Raw genomic sequence first — 22,022 nt, forward strand, 5'->3', positions numbered from 1 at the left:
GTCCTCAGTGTCTCCCTCAGCACGTGAGTGGCTCAGGGAACACAGTAGGCACTCAGTAAGTGCTGGCCGTAGGACAACCACATGGCGAGTCTCAACTGGGATAATAGAATCCCTTTCCTCCTTTAAGAAAAGAATAGGCTGGACTTGCACGCGAGTGTAGAATCAGAGACACACCACATAACCCCTCAAGCAGCAGCACTAACCCCAGTTTACAGAGGGCACCACTGAGCAGATCTTTGGCCTTCCTGTGATCCCTAGTTCCTTGGCATCCACCTTGTGCAGGAAGTACATGCTCATTAGTGTAAGATTCCATTTCTGACCTCCCTTCACCCCAGAACATCAGCCCCACAATGCAGCGGCTTTCCTTTCTGTTAATGGCCAGATACTTAGCCGGGTCCTGGGGTGGAGAAGGGCCCCCTAAGTGTGTGCTGGAGGCGTGAAAGGAGGGGTGCTGCCCGCGGTCACTACATGCCCCAGTCAGGCAGCCCCGCTAGGAGGACCCTGGCTCTGCCCCTTCCCAGCCGTGTGATCCCAGGCAAGGCAGTTGGCTTTTCTAGCTGACCCTCTGCTGTCTCTTCTGTAAATGGAAATAACAATAGTACCTAAGGGGCTGTGTGTGAATTCCTTGAGGTCTGTATATAACACATGTTTAGAAACCTTGTGCTGTGGCAAACAGCACAGTGAGTATTTATCATTTGTTATTAATTATTAGCATAAGAGCTCACATCACTGGACTATATTCATCTAGGGCCTTTGCTGTTAATTCAAGGATAAATAATTCAATGCCGGAATTGTTTCCTCCTGTCTCTGGACAATTCTTAACTGTGGCTGGCTAGGAGTACGGCTGATTCTGAGACTTCACGGCCAACTGAGGAAAAAGACATCAATTCACGCCGATTTCTCCTTGGGGCTGACCCTCCCCACCCCCCACCTGCCACCCTGTGCTCCCTGGGAAACAGCCACGTAGGTTCCACTTCATGGAGGAACTTGAACAGAAACTTATTTGGGCAGGGAGAGAGTAGACAGGACACACAACTCAAACCTTAATGCCGGGAAAGCTTCCCGATCCCTAGCCCTCTACTATAAATCTCAGCCATACAGTTCCCAGAGAGAAAACGCCAAGGGAGAAAATGCCAGGCCTGGGGAAACAGAGGCACCCCGCATTAGGGAATTGATTCCAAATCAGAACACACCGATATAGGCAGCTCAGTGCAGCATATGGTGGCGGATCTCCAACACGGAGAGCGCGTTCAATGCAAGTCATTCATGCCAGGCATCCCGTAACTAGATACACAGGAACAGACTCGCGGATGCAAAATACCATCGCAATTCTGGTGGGGAGGAGAGCCACTGCTTTTTATCTCCTGAGGCCAACAGAAATACTGTTATGAAGGACAGTAATGTCTCTCGCAGGCTCCCCAAACAGTGAACACTGGTTGGTAAAGGAAAATTGGCTCATATTCTTCAGAGTTTTCTTTTATTAAAAGGTGTGACCCCCCTCATGTGGTGTGCCACCACCACTGATGCTTGAGGGCCGCGGAGAGGAGTAATTAATTGTCACGTAAGGCAACCAGGACTGTGTCTAGGCTGGGGCAAAACTGCTCCACATATTGCGGGGGGCTGTTATTTCCCCAGATGTCTGACAAATTAACCATGTTTTCATTGGTTTAATACTGTGAATAGTTAAGTGTTTGCATTATTTGGTTTATGCACTGTTTGTTCACAAACAGTTTTGCTTAAAACTGTTCACAAGGACACTAGCTCTAACTGTAGTCTTACAGAAATCTTCTGTTACAACAAATATTACGGTTTGAGAGCATTCTCCTATGGATAAGAACGCTTAATATATTAAGACAAAAATAAGGCGGTATTTTATACTTTTTAAAGATCTTTATAGCCAACTAATTCCTTTCTCCCCCTCATTACTGTGTCTGATTTACTTTCCTTCAGAATTTGGGGGACAGGGAAGCTTGTAAGGTATTTCTTCTTGGGTATCTTAGTATTTTTATTTTATTAAACATTGAATACATTGACATTTTTCTAAGAGATATGTAATTATAAAGAATGCTCGCACATATATTTTAAGCCCACCACCCACTTTGAGAAGAACAGAGCTGATACATCAGTGTGACAAGCGGAACATCCCATGTCCAAGGGTGGACACGGTGTAGAGAATAGCCAAGGACACGATAAGGCGACACTGGGGAGGGACCTGCTCTACCAGGGACCAAGAATTACAGCATAATGACAGCGCAATACAACAGACACTTAGCGGCACACTGGGAATGCACAGGGAATGAAGGAGCCAGGTCAGAAAGGCCACCAACAGCCCCTACCACACAGGGAAACTGGCACTGACCCTTGATGGGGAAGGATGGCCTTTTTTCCAAGAGGGACTGAAAAAATCCATCTTAAGAAATTAAGTCGCTTCCAACTTAAAAAAAGTAAATGTGAAAGGCAAAATTTCTATAAAACTTTTAGAAGAAAATATGAGAGTAGCTTTATGATTTCAAAGTAGAGAATACATTTTTAAGCAGGTTAGTCCAGAGACTAAAAGCACAAACCATAAGAAAAGATTTATATATCTGACTATACTCAACTAAGGATTTGGTTCATTGGAAAACATCATAAAGTGAAGGGAAAGATAAGCCACCAGCAGGGAGAACATCTTTGCACCTCATATCTGATGACGAACTGCTGTCCAGGCTATGTTTTAATAAAAAATCCTACAAACCAAAAGGAAAGGATGAAACGTCCAGGAGAGAACTGGGTAGAAGCCTGAACAGATGCTTCACAACACCAAAAGAAACTCAAATATGGCCAGTGTACATATAAAAAAGTAAGACACTCAACTTCACTGTAACCAGAGTAAAACAAATTTAAATCATAGTGAGATACCGCTTCACATGCTCACTACACTGGGGAAGTTAAGTCAGACAATACCAACTGTTGCCAGGGATGTGAAGCAACAGGAACCTCTCTTCTATGATGATGAAAATCGATTTGGCAGTAGTAAAACTGAAGATGCGTAAACCCTTCACATGCCTGCCCTCCCTCCCCATCTCATGTCCTTTCACCAATCTCCCACCTTCATCCATGCATCCATCCCCCACCCATAAATTATGTATGTCTTAAAGGAGTGGTTCTCAAAGGGTGGCCCCCAGACCAGCAGCACCTAAAACCTGGGGGTGGACACAGGACTTGGGTGTTTTAACAAACCCTCCAGGTAGTTCTGATGCATGTTCTAGTTTGAGAGCCACTGCCCAGAGGAATTTTTGTACCTTGAGACTGGTGTAAAAATGCAAGTTACAAATGAGAGTCCATTTGCCTCCCACCCGCTTTTGCTACCAAATAGGCAAAAAAAAAAAAAAAAAGAAAAAGAAAAAGGAAAAAGAAAAAGAAAAAGAAAAGGACCATCCTTAATGCCCAGTGAGTATGGGGTGGGGATTGATGTGAGCAGACACTAATATGCTGGTGGGTATTACACCAAAAGGCTTATCTGGGAGGGTACTTTGACAAAGCTTATTAAGAGGTTTAAAAGTGTTCACTCTCTGACACAACAAATAGAAATAAATTTTAAGAGAATTTTTAAAGACTGGCCAATAGTATTGTTTAATTGACAGACACAGTTACATGGAGTACTGCGACTCGAAAGTCCCCGCAAGGCAGGGTCTGTAAACCATGACCTGCCATCCTGGTGCAAGCCCTGTGGCTCATTATCAAAATGAGGGTCCTGCTCAATTTACTTTCCCTGGAAGTCTGCAATTTTGGTTTTGTTTGGGTATCAAGGTCCCTGTCTCTTCTTAAAACACATTCTTTTCTGCCCATTGTCACTCACATTATTGGGAATTTCTTTAATTAGATTACTTCCCCATTCATGATAAGAAAGGGCATGTTTGCAGGAGTGGGAAGCCGTTTGGCTTAGGAGGAGCACAGGATAATTCTGGAGCCTGGGCTGATTCTGAGAAGGACAGCTGTTGAAAAATATTGAAGGTTAGTGAAGTTTTGTCTGTAAAATATATACAGACACATACACACGTATGTTGCTGTGTATGCATGTATATATATATATATATATGTGTGTGTACAAGTATCATTTACAGATAAAACTTCACTGATCTTCAATTTTCTGCTTAGAAACTAAGTAGTACACAACAATCTACTTGGAAAAAAGCTCTGCTTAAGAAAAATGATGTAACTTGGTTTTGGTATCAACCAACAGAAGGTTACATCTTCGATAGGCATCTAAGCACCTGAGATAGGAACTTGCTCCGCTGTCTGTTCACCCAAAGGAAGATGTGTGAAAATCTGCCTGAGTCCTTCCTTTCCCGGTGTTTGTGGTCTGACTTAGAACAGAGGTACTCACACTTAAATGTGCACGAGGCCTTGTTCAACACAGGCTGCCAGGCAGCACTTGCAGAGATTCTAGCTGGTAGGCCTGGGCATCTGTGTTTCTAACCAGTTCCTAGGGAATGGGGATGCTGCCTGTCTGGGGCCGTACTTCGAGAATAACTGACTTCAAAGAAACTTCTGGAGACTCTTAAGCAGTCAGAAAAGCTCTCCTTGCTCCCTATTTCCACTCACATCAAGACTTGGTTACTCCACAGTGAACATCAGTGTGAGTAATTTCCTTTCACTCCTGCCCTGTTTCAGCTTATTCCTAATTACAGGCTGATGCATATGATCAAATGTGTTTAAAAAAAAATCACCCTGGTAGGCAGGTGAACAGTGGGGCTGGGAAGGGGACGCTTCCCTTGAAGTTCAGTAACAGACACAGCTCAATATGCCCTTAATGGAGAAACAGGAAAGCAGGTCAGTCATAGTAGACATTCATTCCTGACATTTCTAAGGGCAGCACTCGCCATCTGGCAGTATGGTCCCCTGGCCTTTCACCAGTGTTGTGACATCTGCCACACCACTAAGGGACATATGGCTGGAAACACGGCCTTGTGGGCTTTGGAGAATGGATGGCATGTTCCGGCCCGGTGGCATGGTGGTCAGAGGATGCAGGACAGTCACTGTGGCTCTGACCCGCCTCTGGAGCTGACAGTGGTATTCCTCTGGGCCCCGTCCCCGCAGCCCTGCCTGGCTGAGCATGACCTCTCCCTGCATTATTAATGAGCGCCAGAGAAGTCATTCATGAAAGCTGCAGTTTCCCACTGTTTCGTGTGTTTCCATGGGCTGTCGTGGGTGGATGACAAGAATGTAGAGGGGCAATCCTTCCCCTGGGACTCTGTGCCACCTGCCTCCTGGCAATATGCAGCTGTGCATCTATCTGTGGGAGCCATCAGAGTCCTGGGACATGGGCTGGTTTGTCATTACTAAACACCTTGCCAGACCAAAGTGGGACCCACTTGATACATTCCTCCTTCAGAAGTTAATTTGGTCAACATGTCCTGAATAGTCATGAGGTGTGTGTCAGGACCCAAGGTGTCACAGGACAAGGCCACACCCCCACCTTCCAGGGGACTGGGGGTTGGCAACAGATAATAACTAAGTATCTGAGCTGTGAGACGTGCTAGGAAGGTAATGAACTGTGCACAGAGAGATCAACGTAGGTTGGGGCAGTGGACCTCCCAGCTCAGGGAGGGAGACATTTCAGCTGAATCCTCAAGGAGAAGCAGGTGAACTATGTGGCAGAGGGAGGGAACAGCCAGTTTGCAAAAGCTTAAGTGGGATCTGGGTGCTGAAAGGAGACTTGCAAGGACCAGGGCAGAGAAGCGGGGGGAGCACAGGATACAGGTCAGAGGCCATGGTCCCTTCTGCTCTGTGGGTACTGGGAGCCAATGAGCCGGGCGCCGGGGGCTCCCTCTTCAGCATGTAGTTGGCTGGTGAACACACTGTCTGAATGAATGAACAGTAAGTGCCTGTATCCCCTTTGTTCTCTTCTGCACCTTCTTGGTTCTAATCAGTCAGTTACCTGTCCAACAGCCAGTTCTCTTTCCGGACTCCTCACTAATACCCTTGTTCTGTTCTTGTTCCTCACCCTCTATAAACACATATAAAATCCAACCTGTTCAACCGTGTGCTGAGGATGAAGGTGGTGAGAAGCCTGCCGGGAGTTCCCAGGGCAGGGGAGGAGGCTGAATTAATAGGTAACCCAGAGATGAGGTGTGGGGAAGTGTAGGGATGCAGCAATGTGCAGGGAATCACGGGACACTCTGTGCAGGGCCTCATGGGAAGGCTCAGAATGGCTCCGGAGCTGGGATGGTGGCAGGAGAACTCCTTTACTGTCCCCTAATCTTCCTATCTAAAGAAAAGTCAAGAAGGAAGGGAGGAGCAAGCCTTGGGCTAACCCTGAGCCACTCCTTTTCATTGCTTCATCAACATAAAAGTGGTTTATGATCCATTGTTAACTACAGAGAAGACAGCTAGTGACAGATAAGTGCACACACTGAGAAGGGACTTGCTCAGCCACAGACAGGCACAATGCTCATTAGTAAAGGGCCCCCAGTCTGTCAAGGCAGGATGGGATGGGCTTTCATTTTCGATACCTGTATTGCCCAAACCAATTCAGAACGTAAAGGTGCTTCTAAAACAAAGCTTTTAGAATTGATAGATTGTTTAGGCAAACACACTCTTACTTGCAGGAAAATAAACCAGGTTCAACACTACTGCATGGAGGTCAAGTTTATGCTCATCCAATTAACCATCATTAACTCTGTCCATACTTAATCATACCCCAACCCAGCTGATTCTCAGCAGACACAGTTGCTTTGCTCTAAAGCCATAAATTCATCTAATTGAGTATTGCATGTAGCTAATTAAATATGAAAATAGGATTGTGTATAGCCAAGTTTCCAGAATGCTCCTTGAACTTGTGGATTCTGATTTGCATTTACTATAGAAACGCGTGGCCTTCTGGCCAACTGGCTAACAGACTGATGTAGAAAGGATTATGAAAACATACACATATAGTTTTCTGGTAAACTGCAGTTATGCGGTAAAATTTTTGCTTTTTAAAACCAACAACTTGAAGTGGCATAAAAACAGCACAAATTAGCCTTTTTTTTTTTATTACTGAGAGGCAGAGCACAGTATTTTCGAATTATTTATTCTTCATACTGCCGAGGCAGTTTATGGGAATTCTGTGCTCCACCTGATCTCCCTTCTCTTTGCCGGCCAGTCTCCATCGATCTGACGAACTAGAGGCTCTGTAACAACCTGTCACTTGTAAGAAAACAGACCCAAGTGCTCCAGGCTGTCGGAGGTGCCACGCAGCAGGCAGCCTTGTTTGAGAAGGTGGGGTGTGCACAGTCCCACAGAGCTGCGGGGAGGTTTAAAACAACCCACTGTTCATATAATATTGGTCAGCCATTCATTGGCAAGAGAAGAACTGACAAATGGAATCATAACACAAATGTCACTCCCAGTCCCACGTATAATTCGTTTGTGTGTGTGTTTCTTCATCTTTCAAGTGGGGATGATAATTTGAGGATCTGATGGGTATTAGCACAGTGCCAGCACAGAGTAAGTGCTCAATAAATAATACTGCATTTGCTGCAATGAATGCCGCTGCAATTACAACAATATAGTTTCCTTGCCACCTTGACATTGTCCATGCAGAATTTAGTGAATGTGTTTGTTTCTAAAATTTGTAGTTGGAAGCCTCAGTCCAAACCAGAATTAGTTCCTTGTTGCCAAATTAAATTAGTAAAGGTCACAAAGAGTCTATGGCTGACCGGAGAAGAGGTGGAGGGAATGAAAGGTCCTGCCTGGTGTGTTGTTCCTTTCCCCATCCCGCACGCCTGTACCCGAAGACCCTCCTCGGAGCGTCCACACAGTGGCCTTCCCCTTGGCCTGAGCAGACAGCATAGCTGGGTGCAGGGCTGGTGCTGAGCCTGCGGTGGAGTCGCCGCCCCAAGCTCACAGAGCCACAGGCGTCCCCATCCCTGAAACCCTCTCCCACCCGAGTCCTGATGACCAGGTGCCCAGCTCTTGCTGGATTCCAGCCACAGCCCTAGAGCTGCAAGGCTCCCCATCCCGTTACCCCTGAACATGACATCCTGGGGTAAGTTAGCTTACCCAAGTGGAAGCCTGCACCCCTTGATAGGCTGAATGTATGCTCCTCTCCTACTTCCCTGTCCTTTTGCTTTAACCATGCTTCTCTTTTTAAACAGTATGCAAAGTCACCTGGCACAGGCCAGTTTCCCAAAGCACGGAGCAACTGCTAACTTAAACTTGAAATGCCCGAGAGGCACGGGCCCTGTGTTGCTGCTCCCTGGGACACACAGTTACCGTAAGAGCACCAATAACTGCCTTCACTTACTGATCTTACAACTCCAGGACAGGCAAGGGGCTTGTCCTGAGCTCTCCTCAGCAGTACCCACAACGTGCCCATGAGCTCAGTGCTTCCTTTACCCTGTGGCACATATCACCGACATGTCTGTGCCCTGTGTGGCACCCTTCAGCAACCGGGCAGCTTCATGGGCTGCTGTTGTTTTCCTAATGTGATTAAAGGAACAATAAGGTATGTGTGCAACAAGAGGCAAAGCCATTGTTCTGCATCATTAAGCTCACAGCAGCCCCAAAAAGAAACTGTAGGCAGGTTGCCAAAGGCTCTAATGAAGAGCATCTCTTTGAATTATCTCTGGATGAGGAAAGGAAAGCCTGAGCCTCGAAATATTTGATCCTCTTTGTGCTGCTGTTACTAGGGCTCACTGAAGCCAGACACACTGGACCTTCTGGAGCTGTGATTTATGGAAACCTTAATTTCTCTGCGCTAATAAGGCTTTGCATAGTAAGAGTGGGAATGCAGTTATTAATTCCCGCAAGTGTTTTGTGAATTCCTTTATGCTACAGTTCAGGACTTCCAACGCATAGGAGAAGGGGTTTTACTTAGTTGGCACAAGGGTAATGGGTCTGAAAAGTAGTTTGAGTTTCCTGAAAATAAATCTGCATGGCTTCCTAAATTGCTGACAAAGTGTATTCCAGATGGAAGTCATTTATCAGCAACTTACTGCACAATGCTTTGGCCAGAAATATTTCCACATAAATCCATCTAGTACAAAACAAACAAACAGAATCTAGGTGGCTTCCTTTTGGGGGCAGACGGAGGATGAGCCCCAATACTACAGATGAATAAAGCATCAGTTAACACAGATTTGCAGGACATAGGACAGGATTAATTTTGGATGGTGCAAGTGTAATTTTTATATTTAGAGCAATGAACGATAAATGGTATTTTTGTGCACTGAAAGTTAAAAGTGAAAAAACAGCAAGTTATTGAACCTGCACTTTCACACACTGTATTCACTTTATAAGTAGTGGTGAAAGTCTGTAATACCACTGCCTAGCTGATGGTTCTGTTTTCCGCTTGCTTCAGTTCAGAATGTATGACTCCCTGAGAAGCAGAGGCTCACAGCTTATATTGCACATCATACCTTGGCAAAGTCATGATTACAACATCACTACATGGTCCCATAAGGGACAGGAGCCCCATTTCTGGTGGCAACACCACTTCTGCCCAGACCTCTGATAGGAGCCCAGCCTGCTTTCAGAAGGACAGGAGTCCAGCAGAGTCCGGAGCACGACATTATAGGTCAGAAGTACATTTCCCAGACTTGCCTCAGATGCTTGGTTTTTATAAGGTATGTGCCCTCTGCACAGGAGTTGGGGTGGGGCTCCCAGGAACCAAAAGGTTTGTTTTGATCCTATGGCTCGGTGTGGAAAACACACACACACGCTCGTGTTATTCATTCGGGGTCCCTCTAACATTAGATTTTGTCCATAGAGGCAGTTGGCTCACATAGGCAGCTGTCTCTCAGTCTTTTAAATGCCAAGCGCCCCCTGGTGGCTTGTACAAAAATGACACCCAATTGATGGCTAATCGAATTCTTTTTTAAGCCAAGTCTGGTCCTTTAAAAGAATATATTAATATACCATTAATTGTGTTAGACTAAAAAGCAAGCACCTTTTTTTCTCACTCTAACAACCTTCATATGCTGTTCTAACATTAAAACACAGCCTTTTAAACGGGATTATGATTTTTTGATTACTGAAGAAAAATGGGAAGGATTTAGAGTGATTTAAGGGGAAAACCCTCACTTGCCAAGTCAGTACTATGAAAATCTCCTAGTCCACAATAAGATTTGAATATTTAAAAATAAAACACTCTACACAAATGTAAGATGAGTTACCTGGAGTATGGAGTATACCATAAATAATCCCATTTCATCACAAGTGAAATTTCACATTAGTAATGATGCAGAAGTTTCACGAAGTGGATGACAGCACTCAAGATCATGCCACTTGCTCTTGAAGTTCTTACAATTTTCTGAGAGAGGTACAGAAAAGGCAAGCGTGATGCACAGATATGAAGCACACGTCCCAGTCCTGGGAGTTGCTGCAAGAATGAGGTCTGCAGTACACACAACATTAGGGCCCCATGGAAAGGAGCGCCTTGTAACTATTTGTAAACAGAGACAAAACTGTGCAAGCATTAATCATCGTGCGCGTCTCTTCCAGCTTGTTCAAAGGGTATGTGACCACGCTTTGACCTGAAGACATTCTTGTGACACCCTGGACAGCGGTCACTTGTAAAGGAGCTATGTGACGGGACTGCTTGAAAAACATTTTATGACTGTCAACATCTATTTAAATATTCAAATATGGGCACTTGAGTGCCACTGTGAGGGAAATTATGCACGCGATATAATAGCAAATACACAGAAAAGTCAGAAAGGCTGTCTTGTTCAGAACACAAATATGCACACAAATCCCCAATTCCTTTCCCGGAAGTTACGCTCTGCCAGGTGAGTGCCCTGCACTCCCACAGAATAAAAGGCCATGCGTTACCTGACAAACTTCATAGAGTAATTTGTACTGCTCCTCTTGCTTCTGCAGGCTGCACAAACTGCATCCCATGTTTAGAGGAACGTCAAAGGAGGCTTCAGTACTCGCCAGCGCCCGGGAGAAGCTGCTCCCTCAGCTTGCAGACATGTAGGTATCCTCAGAGAGAGCCTCAGGTGTGCCGGGCGGCTGCAATACTTCACATTGGCATTGCTCTCTACGGCTGAAAACAACTCTCTGCCTGTCCACGCTCCCCTCCTTCCCTCGCAGCATGCACGTGAGTGCGCGCGCACACACACACACACACACACACACACACACACACACACACACACTCCCTCCTCTGAGGGACTCTGGCAGCTGGATTGTGGTCCAATGCACACGCTATATATACTGCTGCTCATGCATATTAATCAGCTCTCATTGACTATTCATAACAGACAATGATACAGAAGCTATAATTGCCAACTATGACAGTTGAAATTTCTCTAATTAACAAGCAAGTGTTCCAGAGATAGGGAATAATAAAAGACACTAACAATTTTGCAAGCCATTTCCTGGCACTTACAAATAAACATGACTGCATTTTTAGTAAGGTCTCCTAGGATAATCCCTAATGCATTTAAGCTAAGTAGAAATTCATTTTTAAATATATCATAAAATTTCTGATGATATAAATGTATTTAATGCTGCAGATAATGATGGCATATAAATGGGTTTTATAGAATGCACATGTTTTGAATAATGTTCATATAATATTTAGCGCTTTACTAAGTTGCAGGAAAAATCCTCCACATATGAATAAAATACAAAAATTTAAATTGCGAGATATATGCTGCATATGCAAAGTTAACCAGGGGTTGTTAAGGAGAGAGGCTGCCCTAAAGGTGAGCAAGAGGATCATCTTTGCTAAAGTGCATTTTTAATTCCCAAAGCAGAAAGTTATTTTTTCAAGGGCTGCCCAGCCCACTGGAAGAAAGAGAAGCGACCAGCTTCGTGCCATCTCCATGGCTATGTAGATGTTGCAGATATCTCAGAGCCCATGCCACCCAGCTAATTGCCACTGGCCACAACAGATCTGTACCTACTCTGTATCTGCCTAGACTTTGCCCTGTGCCCTGTGTCAGGAGAACAGGGAACTGTAATCACAGACCGAAAGAAGGTGAGCACAGATGGCATTTAAGGGTTTTAGTCCTTGCTGTGTTGTTTCTTGACTCCCTTTCATTCAGCTTCTGTCCCCCCAAGTTTGATGGCTTTAAAAAAAAAAACTTCTTTTTTTAAGTGATTGCCCCACTACCTGAATGAAATGCACAGGGGCCATTTTTTTGGAACCAAAATTGTTGATACGTGAAATTCTCACAGTTGCTCCCACAGCCTTCCCCCTTTCATTTTAGAAAGGTTGAACTGTCAGGAGGACTCCCACGTCTCCTGTCACGTGGCCTGACGAATAATGGTACCTTTCTCTGGGAGCTGAGATATACCTGTGACGTGATTAAACCAGTCCCAATAAAACCCCGAGTGGGCTGGCAGCCAGCACATACATCTGGTCCCCTGTTTGGACCTGGAAGATGCAGCATGACTGTGTGGCTTGGCTCTGCTAACAGCCCTGGCTTGCTGGAGGGGAAAGAAGAGAGCCTTCGTCTCACGCCCTCTCCTGGTGTCCCTGTCTGGGCTGCAGCAGAAAGCTGAGGCACGCAACAAGGAAAGGAAGCCACGGATGGAGAGGGCCAGTGGCAGTGACCTCTCACTTGCTTTGAGGCTGGCAGGGCCCATGAGCAAGTTATTAGGACCTCAGCTTCCTAATCTCCAAGTATGTCTCACACTAACTGCCTGCAGAGTTGTGCTGCAGGGATGTGACACAAGCTGCTCACCTGGCCTCAGAGGTCACACTTGTTCACATGCCTCGCCTCATTCCCAGAGCCTGCCATCAGCGAGTTTGCTCTCTCCTTCTCCAACTTAGATCTCATCCCCGTCCACTTCCGTCTGTTGCCCATCCTCCTGTCCCCCATCCAGTGGACCCACCGTCTAGTCTCACCTGGGAGAGAGCCTCTGTCTGCTTCCTTCCGCCTCCCCATGAGTGACCCCTCCTCCCAACTCACTGTCCACACACCTGCCAGGTTGGTCCTTACAAAGCAGAAATGAGATCATTTCTTTTGCTCACTTCAAAACCCTTCAATGGCTTCTCACCACACTTGGATTAAAACCAAATTCTGCACTATGGCCTCCAGTGTCCTGTAAAATATGGTCCTTGCCCATCAATTTCTCCATTCATCTCCCCCTGCTCCACTGCTCACCTCACTCCCTCCAGGACATAGCCTCCCTTAGGGCCTTTGCCATTTTACAAAAATTTTTTTAAATTGAAGAGTAGTTGATACATATCATTAGTTCAGGTGTACAACACAGTAATTCTGCAATTATATATGGTATGAAATGCTCACCATGGAAAGTGCAGTTCCCACCTGTCATCATGTAAAGGTGTCACAGGGGGGCTGACATGCTCCCTGTGCTGTGCTTCCCATCCCCATGGCTTCTTCCTCTAGTAACTGGAAGCTTGTTCCTCTTAATCCCCTTCACCTATGCTGCCATCCCTCCACCCCATCCCGTGACAACCAGCAGTTTGTTCTCTGCATTTATGGTCTGTTTCTGCTGTTCATTTGCTCACTTCATTTCTAAGATGCACAGGTGAGTCAGATCCTATGGTATTTGTCTCTGTCTGACTTGCATCACTCAGCAGAATGTCCTCTCTGGCCGTCCATGCTGTCATGAACGGTAAGTACATTTGGGGTTCCCTCTGCCAGAACTGTTTCTCCCTGTCTTTGTACCCCCTTAACACTCCCATCTCAGCACAAATAAAGCCTCTTTAGAGAAGCCTTTGCGGGCACCCCAAATGAATTCTGTCTCAATCCTCCAAATTATGGGATCTGATCATCCCATTCACTTCCTCAGCATCTCCCTTTAAAATGAGTAATGACCCTGTTCACTTTTGCTTATTTTGTGACTGTCTTCTTGCCCCAAAGGTAGGGGCCATGTGTGAATTTCCACTACAGTTCAGCTCTGGGAAGGTGCTGGGGATGCACCTGTCTTTTGGCTGAGTGAATAGAGGCAGGCTGGCCCCGAGGTGCCACAGACTCAGACATTACAGTGCCAACGAGAAGGGCCGCATGCAGAGGTAAAGGGTGTGCTTGGGTCCCCACGAAGGAACCCTGATGGGTTTTCCTCTCCCAGGGCTGTGGACTTTAAATTACTTCCTTGCAAGGTTTTGCATTTCACAGTAGCTCTTCTCCAGCTTTTTCCTGCACACCCACAAAACAAGTGCAGAAGTGGGCCCTTAACTAAATGGATAGGGAACTTAAGCAAATCCCTTTACTCTGTTAAAACTCTCAGAGCTAAATCACAGGCCAGGAGAGTTTTATCACCCATTGCCCTGGACTTCAAAGCAGTGTTTCTCAAACTTCTGGGTCTTTGGAACCCCTTCATACTCTTTAAAAATTTTGAGAACCCTCAATGGCTTTTGTTTATGTGGATCATACCTATTGATGCTTATCATGTTAGAAACAATCAAATTCAAAAATAGTTTTTCTTCAATTCAAATCAAAGAACAATGATGAACCCATTACCTATTCATTAAAGTAACATTTCCATGAAATTTTTTTCCAAAAAAGTAATTTTTTGTAAAGAATGACATTGTTTTACATTTTTATAAAGCTGTCTTGCTTAATTGAAGACAACTGGCTTTTCACATTTGCTCCTGTGCTGAGTCATTTCTGGTGTGTCATAGAGAAGTCTCTAGAAAACTCTACTGGACTGTGTGCTCATAACAGAGTAAGGGTGAAAGAGGAACCTGACATCTTAGCATTTTTATGTAGTTAGTTCTGTCCTCACAGACCCTCCCCAGACCGCCAAGTACCCCATGGTGCCTGGCTCACACTCTGAGAACTGCTGTGTGACATATTACTGGAACGTATGCTTGGAATCAACAATAATGCCAACACCCACGTTCCCATTATGCCCAAAACAAAACTTTACTGAAGTGATGATTTGCCTTAAAAATACCCTTTACTGTGGAAAATAACTTAGAGCACCTAGAATAGTCTCATTGTCACACTGTTGTTTCCTGAGGGTGTGTAAGAAACACCCCACTGTATGAAAGGATTGTGTGTCACCTGTACTGTCCTGCACACCATGGCACTGAACACCACAGATCTGAACGGTACAGAGCATCTTAGTGCGTTAGGGACAGGAAGCTATTTACAATATAACTGTTTTTGACAGAACAGCTGTCCCCATAAACAGGAGAAACTCCTGGCCGAACAAAGGCACACACTATCTGGAGAAGGTGTTGCATGTCCTCTTCAAGTCAGTGATCGCATTGTGGGAAAGCATCTGATAAGCTCGCCAGGGCCCCTCTGCCCCATCAGATGCCCACCTCCTCCTGTGGGCATGAGAAGTACAGTGCAAAGCCAGGGCACCGAGGCCATGCAGAGACTGTCAGACGGGAGAGGCACGGACAGTCAGGGCTGAAGGTGCCCTGGGAACACCTGTGTAATCACTCTTTGAACTTCCGTAAGTCACCAGGGGATGCTGCTGGAGTCACCAGGTGGAGACATGGACTTAGACTCACTTAGCTGCAGGAATATATCTACTTCGAGCATATCATTTGCAGCACACAGACTGGGGTGTCTGTCTCATACCTGTGATGTGACCTTGTTCTTCCCGGTGTGTGATGAGTGCAGGACCCCTCAAACCAGGCAGCCAGCTGAGCGATCCCTTCTGGGAAGGGCCGTGACAAAAAAAGAACTCGGGCCATGGGGCCAAACAGGAAACCAAGTCCGTAAGAAGCAACAGAGGCCTGTGGGGACCGGCACTGCTTGCCTCAGGGTGAATCCCGCCTCACCCCAGGCCCTAAGTGCCGGCCCACTGGGTCTGCCTTGCCATAGGATCTTTTCAGCTTTCTTCTGGATCACACTGATTCACTAATTTGGCTTCTTCATCATTCAAACCTCACTCTCAGTTTAATTCCTACTGTACAATGCAGCTACACAAACACAAACAGCTGATAAGCCCACCACCCTGCAGACCCAGTCCAAGCTTGCAAGCATGTGGCCCCGGCTCCGGCCTCCTCTGTAGTCTGGCAGCACTTCCTGGGTTAGATTCCTTCGTGCCTCCATATCTGTGCACCTGCTGGGCCTTGGCCTGGACTGTCCAACTCCATCATCTTTGCCCCTTAAGCCTCCCCTTTCTGCCCCAGTGACAGGGACCCCCAGGGCACACTGCACTTCTGCTGCCCCCGTATGGCACAGTTCACACTGCAGGGTCCTCTGCCTTTGCGTCACTCCTCCTTCACTGGAGATGGCTCTGCCAGTGCAAGGTGCAGGCCTAACTCAGCTACGCATGCCCACCTCTCCCCGCAACCACAGATGCTCAATATACATCTGATGCATACCTTCAGCATCTGGTATTACTGAGCGCCTGCTCTGTACCAGGAGCTCTCCTGGGTTCTGAGAATACAACAGTGACCCAAATGGACAAAGACGTCTGCTCTCTGCCATGAGAAGATGAGGGCCATAAACCTGGAAATGGCACTTTTCATTCCTGCCAGGGTCTGAATGTGTGTGCCCTCCCCAAATTCATACACTGAAAATCCTACTGCCTAATGTGATGGCATCAGGCCCGGGGGGCCCTTGGGAGGAGCTCAGGGCATGAGGGTGGAACCCTCAGGAAGGAATCAGTGCCCTAGGAAGACAGACCCCACAGAGCTCCCGGCCCTTCCATTGGGTGATGACACAACTCACCGTCCGCGACCGAGCGGCAAGCCTTCACCCAGTCACACCGGCACGCTGATGGTGCACCACCACCTCCGGAGCTCGGGGCAGTCAGTGTCTGCTGTTTATAACCACAGAGTCTGTGTTCCTTTGTTTCAGGATGAGGACAGCACCAAGCAGTACTCAGATTCACGAGAGCAGCCCTAACGGCCTAAGAGGAGCACCTTTTGTAGAACTGAAAATTGCTCCTACAAGTCCTGGCCAGAGACTCAAAATCACCATGTGCTGAGGAAACGGTTTAGTAATTTCTAGTTTGACCCTCACCTTTGTCAAGGGGACTTTCATCAGCTTGACTGAACCACATTTAGTAAGTTCTCGAACTGATCCTTGAACAAGGGGTAGGAATTGCTAGAAAGCTAAGTGTGGATGAAAAACAAATCATCGTAGTGAAGGGAAAAAAAAATTCAAGGATGTTAGAACACACACACGCTTAATGTCAGAAGAGTTGAAAAAATACATATTAGTAGCTATGAGTGCACTTTTGTTTCTGAAAAGCTATATAAGCTCAGAACATCTGCTTGGGACCTCAAAGCTTATTTTTAAAAATGAAAGGATATTTTTCTCTTGCCAAATTGACTAAGGTGCTCCTGTGCTGAGGGTGTTTCCTCTGGGCTCCCGGAGACTGAGAGCTCACCCCTCGCACCTGGAGGACTCTGGGGACGAAGCGTGCACCGAGCCTGGGAGGGAGCGGGCAGCAGGGGGTGGGGGCATGCAGCTGCTGTGCCCTCCCCGCAGCCGCCACTCAAACACCACATGCCAAGGAGCATCGGCTCCAGGAGGCACTCAGTGGGCCACAAACCAGCTGCTGGGCCGGAAAACAGCAAGAGCGACAAGGACCAGTCACGGGGAGGCCGGAACACGGACAACTTTGCTGAAGGCAGCCAGTGTCCAAGAGCTCGGATAGGCTTCGACTTCAGCAGAACATGCCCATTTCCTAATGGCCTTGGGGCTTGGGGACGCTAGTGGGGATGCTTTTGTCCCTTGGAGTCCCCAGGCACGTGTGTGTTTCTGGTGGTGTTAGTGCCTTTTCCTACCATTACAACAACGTGTCTGCCTCCATTTCTCTGGTGAGATTTGAAATTCCTGGAGGGTGGATACCTGAGTCACCTCTGTGACCCCTGAAAAGCCTGGAACAATATCAAACCCCAAGGAGGCCTTGCCAGGTGTGTGTGGGTTTGTCACAAAGAGGAGAGAGCACGCACATGCAGGTCTGGGGCTGTGAGTGGCCCAGGGAACTCAGCCCAGTGCACTCCAATGACTTGCAGAGGTCAAGAAATTCACCGCCTCCTGGGAACCTGGTTTCCCCACCCTGCAGGACTGCAGCTTACAGGACCCGTGGGGCCCTGGTGGTGGGTAGAGGGCTTAGTAAACAAGACCAAGCTTGGAAAGTTCTTGGAAGGCAGCCTGTTAGGTGTGAAATAAACCAAAAGGAAAATAACGCACTTGGAGAACCCTGAGTCCCTGCCAGTGTGTCCCAGGGGTCGGCAGGCTTTCACTGTATAGTGCCGGATGCATTAAATATTTCCATTTTGTGGGTCAAGAGACAAAATCAAGGACACTATGTAGGAATTTCTATAACAACCATTTCCATCTGGAAATAGGCTGCTGTCTAGATCTGGCCTGTGGACCTTAATATGCCAAGCAGACTATCACAGACTGAGCCAGGAGCTCTTCGGTACTCACTGACTGATATGCTGGGGCAGACACCCCTCTTGTCCCCATTTTATGCAAGAGGGAACTGAGGGTCAGGGAGGCAAAGTGATTTACTCTGGAGCACACAGCTCTGCAAAGGCAGAGATGAGATGGGGTTGAGTCCGGGTAACCCCAAAACACGTGAGCTGCTCTGTGTGCATTTGTCTCCTGAGACCTACACGTTCACGATGGATGCTGGGGCATGAAAACAGGCTGTAGAAGCTGACTTCTTGTTGGGTAATGGCAGGAGATACTAAAGAAAACAATCTAGGAATCGCAATGTACTCACGATGTTCCTGATCAACATGCAAAATCTGTAAATAATTGGCCTGATCAATGGGACAAAGCATGGCTTGCTGACACTGTGATGTGTTCCTATCTCACTGTGAGTATTATTTTCCCTTTTCATATTTACAGTCACCCAGCAGCCTGACCCCCAGCACTCCTACCAATCCTGGGGGATATGAAGTATCTCATGGCCCCACGCAGCCTCTGTGCCCATACAAATGCAACAGATGCATCAAAAGCTTCCTTCTGAGCGGCATATGGGGGTGACAAATACCCTGTGAGTCACCTGAGGCCTGCTGGGAACCGCGTGAGTCTGCGCCAACCACGGGGCATGGGGTTCCACCTGACAGCGGGAAAAAGGATTTGAGGCCTGGAGCCCAGGCAGCAGAGAGGGAGAGAGAAGGAGGTGTGACCGCAAGAGGCGTGTGAACACAGAGGCAGGGGAAGGGAAGATGCCTGAGAGGCAGCGGGACAGGACTTGAGGAATGAAGGTGGGCCACACCTGTCCTTCAAAGTCATGGATGGCATAAGCCTGGCCTAGGCGGAGGAGAGGGAACTTGGAGGGAAGCATGTGATGGTAGAGAACAGCCCACACAGGGCACATGGAGGAAAAGGGGAGGGGGAGCCCCAGAACTGGAGCTGAGGGATACAGGAAAAAGGCACCACTGTGTTCTTGTGGAGGCAGAGAAACGACCAGAAAAACAGGCTGGGACAAATGTACATAAATGGACAACTGAGCATCACACAACCTTGGAGGGACAGAAGAGAAGATCTGATCTCATCCCATTCAGTTAGAGGTCATAAAGTATGTGGTGCAGTGCAGCAGCTTCCAAATTTTGGATTATGTGCTGAGATCTGACCTACAGGGGCGTGCGTCCCTATGTGATGAGCACGAGAAGGAACAGAGTAAAGGCTGTCCAGGGACATGGTCCCCACTGCCCTCCCAGGCCTCCTCGCTGGCTAGCTGAAGCTGGGCACACCCCGGTCCCTGTGGCGTGGCTTATATATTAAAATACAAACTGTAAGGGGTCTCGGTGTCAGGTCACACGTGGAGGCTGCAGGCCTGCCTCCCTCCTGTGCCTCTGGGGAGGCAGTGCCCCCCAACACTGGGTCTCCTGTGGGCTCACGTCCGGAGGGGGCATGGGAACAAGGCTGCTCCCAGCTCACCAACAGCAACAGAGGAGAGCGGCAGTGGGCGTCAGTGCTGTGGGGGCACAAGATGGGTGCAACTCACCTCCCAGCTGATGAGTCCTCGCCTACCCTGAGCCGGACGCTGCTGTTTGGTATTAAACAAAGCACACAACATCCCCCCCTTGTGGAAGAGCCACCCGGCTTCTGGTGTGACGCTTCCCCAGGACTAGGCTCTGGCGGGGTTCACGGATGGCTTCCCAGCTGTCAAAACCTAACAATCCCTTGGTCCTTGGCCTGGGTAATTTCTGCAGCAGTTTCTCCTGGGGGGCCTTCCCATTTCTACACTGGTACACTCAAAAGTTGATCTGCCACGGGTTTTGAAGTATGGTCTCAACACTGTTTACTTCATATTTTTCTTTAAAGGTAGTTAATTTGGTTTTCTTTAAATAAATGTATTTTTGAAAGAAAATTTAATACTTCCTATAAATGGGAAACCATTACTATACAATAATCACATGAATTAAAAAAGACAAAAGGAGGTCATTCTCATACCACGCTGACTCTTCTTATATCCCATCATGTTTAACGTGCTGCTTGGAATGAGCGTCCACTTGGTACTGGCTTTCAGCCCCACCGGGACCGTCCCCACACCTGCCCTGCCTGCCTTTTCTCTCTATCCAGCCCCTGCTGTGCCTCCCGTGCTCAGATCTGCTTTCTGATGGGCACCCCAGTCTTTTCACCCCATGATGCTTTCATTGAGCCTGGTAGCTCTACCTCCATCACCCTGTGTACATTCCTTTGGTTGCTGAAATTTAAACCCCCTCCACTGAATTCCATTCATACTAAAGCCCACCCAAATTTCCCCCCCTCAAAATCCACCTCTGGCTCCTACAGCAGTTGCTGCCATCTGCACTGTGCTAGTTTCTTGGGGGGCATGTTTGCCTATTTTCCTAACCATTTAGGCTGGCAAACATGATGCTAAGCATTTGGAATAGAGTGGTGACCAGCTTCTTTCTTCTAAGAGGAAAGTCCATGTTTCTGAAGTTAGAAACCCTGCCATATTTTATGACCAGTGCAGAGCTTAATTAGTGATTCATCAGTAAGCAAGTCTTCCCTAAGCATTTGCGGTTCACATTGTACCAGCTGAGGGAACACAGAGAAGTTGTAAATGCTTGTCCCTATACACAGGCAGCCTACAATATCCTCTGGAAAGGGGGCATCAGGGAGACCAGCACGGCAGAGGGCAGGGGTGGAGGAGAGCGACCCCAAGGAGACAATGGCAGCAAAGCTCCTCTGGGCTTGCTGTGGCCGCTACAGCCTCTGCGGAGCAGGCCCCACTGGAGCTGCCGGGGCAAGGCAGAGGGAATGTGGACACAGGAAACAGTCCAGGCTGGGGCCCATGGAAGGCAAAGCAGGGGAGCAGCCTCCTGACTGCAGGTGAAGGCGGGGGCCTGGGCCGTGGTACCTAGAGAAGGTAAGCCCAGGGGAATGGAATGGCAAGTCTTAAAGAATGATGGGCTGGATGCAGCATTTGAGAAGCTGGCCTGGGTTGGTGTGTAGCTGGCGGGAATGGGGGAAGCTATAAAACGGCCAGAGGGTGAGACTAGGGTAAAATCAGGCAGTGAGAAAAGAGCCCAAATCTGAATTCAGAACTGGGTATCTCAACTGGAAATTCCTTTGTGCTTTTTTGGTGGGTGCCAGGGGGAACTATAGCCAAAGCACCTGGGAAACCGAGCTTCTCTTTTCCATGCTTGGCCAGATGCTAGGATTCAGAACGTGCCCCTGTATATATGCAGACTGTTTTTTTTCCAACAGCCTGTAATTGAGTCGTAGGCTCCTGGGCTGTTGATGTCTGAAGGAATTTGGAGGCTGGGAGAAGCATGAGCTGGATGGATGACTTGGGAAGTAAAAGGAAGCTAATTCAATATTTTAAAATCACTCAGAAGATAAACAAGTAGTTGCAATGAAGAGACTTACTCAAGGATTAAAAAAAACATTGCAAAGTGAGGCTTCATAATTCATTTGTACCTATGAGGTTCATATGCTGTCATCTGAAATTACTTATCAAGCTTCTATCCTGGATTTACTTTCTATATAAAATGGCACTTTGGAGAATAAGTAAGTAAACACTATTATGACCAGTGGTTTAAGAGAAAAATGCTTTCACAAATGGCAATACTAATTTTCTAACATTCTTTGGGAAAACATAATAGCTTGATATACTTGAGAACCCGGTAAGAACTACAGACGTTGTACTTAATCTTTAAAACTGATAGAGGTGTGTCCAAAAAGCTAATG

General features: G+C 47.2%; 1 protein-coding gene across 2 annotated transcripts in view; it reads right to left on the reverse strand.

Moving 5' to 3' along the window:
* Positions 1 to 22,022, reverse strand: part of PDZRN3 (PDZ domain containing ring finger 3) — a 218,924-nt gene that overhangs the window by 31,467 nt on the left and 165,435 nt on the right. Inside the window, exon 1 of one of the 2 annotated variants that reach the window (XM_073230919.1) lies at positions 10,798 to 10,924. The exons of the other annotated variant lie outside the window; for it this stretch is intronic. Within the exon in view, the coding sequence (XP_073087020.1) occupies positions 10,798 to 10,866 (69 nt within the window). The 5' untranslated portion in view covers positions 10,867 to 10,924. Of the gene's footprint in view, positions 1 to 10,797; positions 10,925 to 22,022 lie in introns of those variants that run through there. 2 annotated transcript variants of the gene reach the window in all.

This window comes from Manis javanica, chromosome 3 (genome assembly GCF_040802235.1).
Source record: "Manis javanica isolate MJ-LG chromosome 3, MJ_LKY, whole genome shotgun sequence".
Classification (NCBI taxonomy): Eukaryota; Metazoa; Chordata; class Mammalia; order Pholidota; family Manidae; genus Manis; species Manis javanica.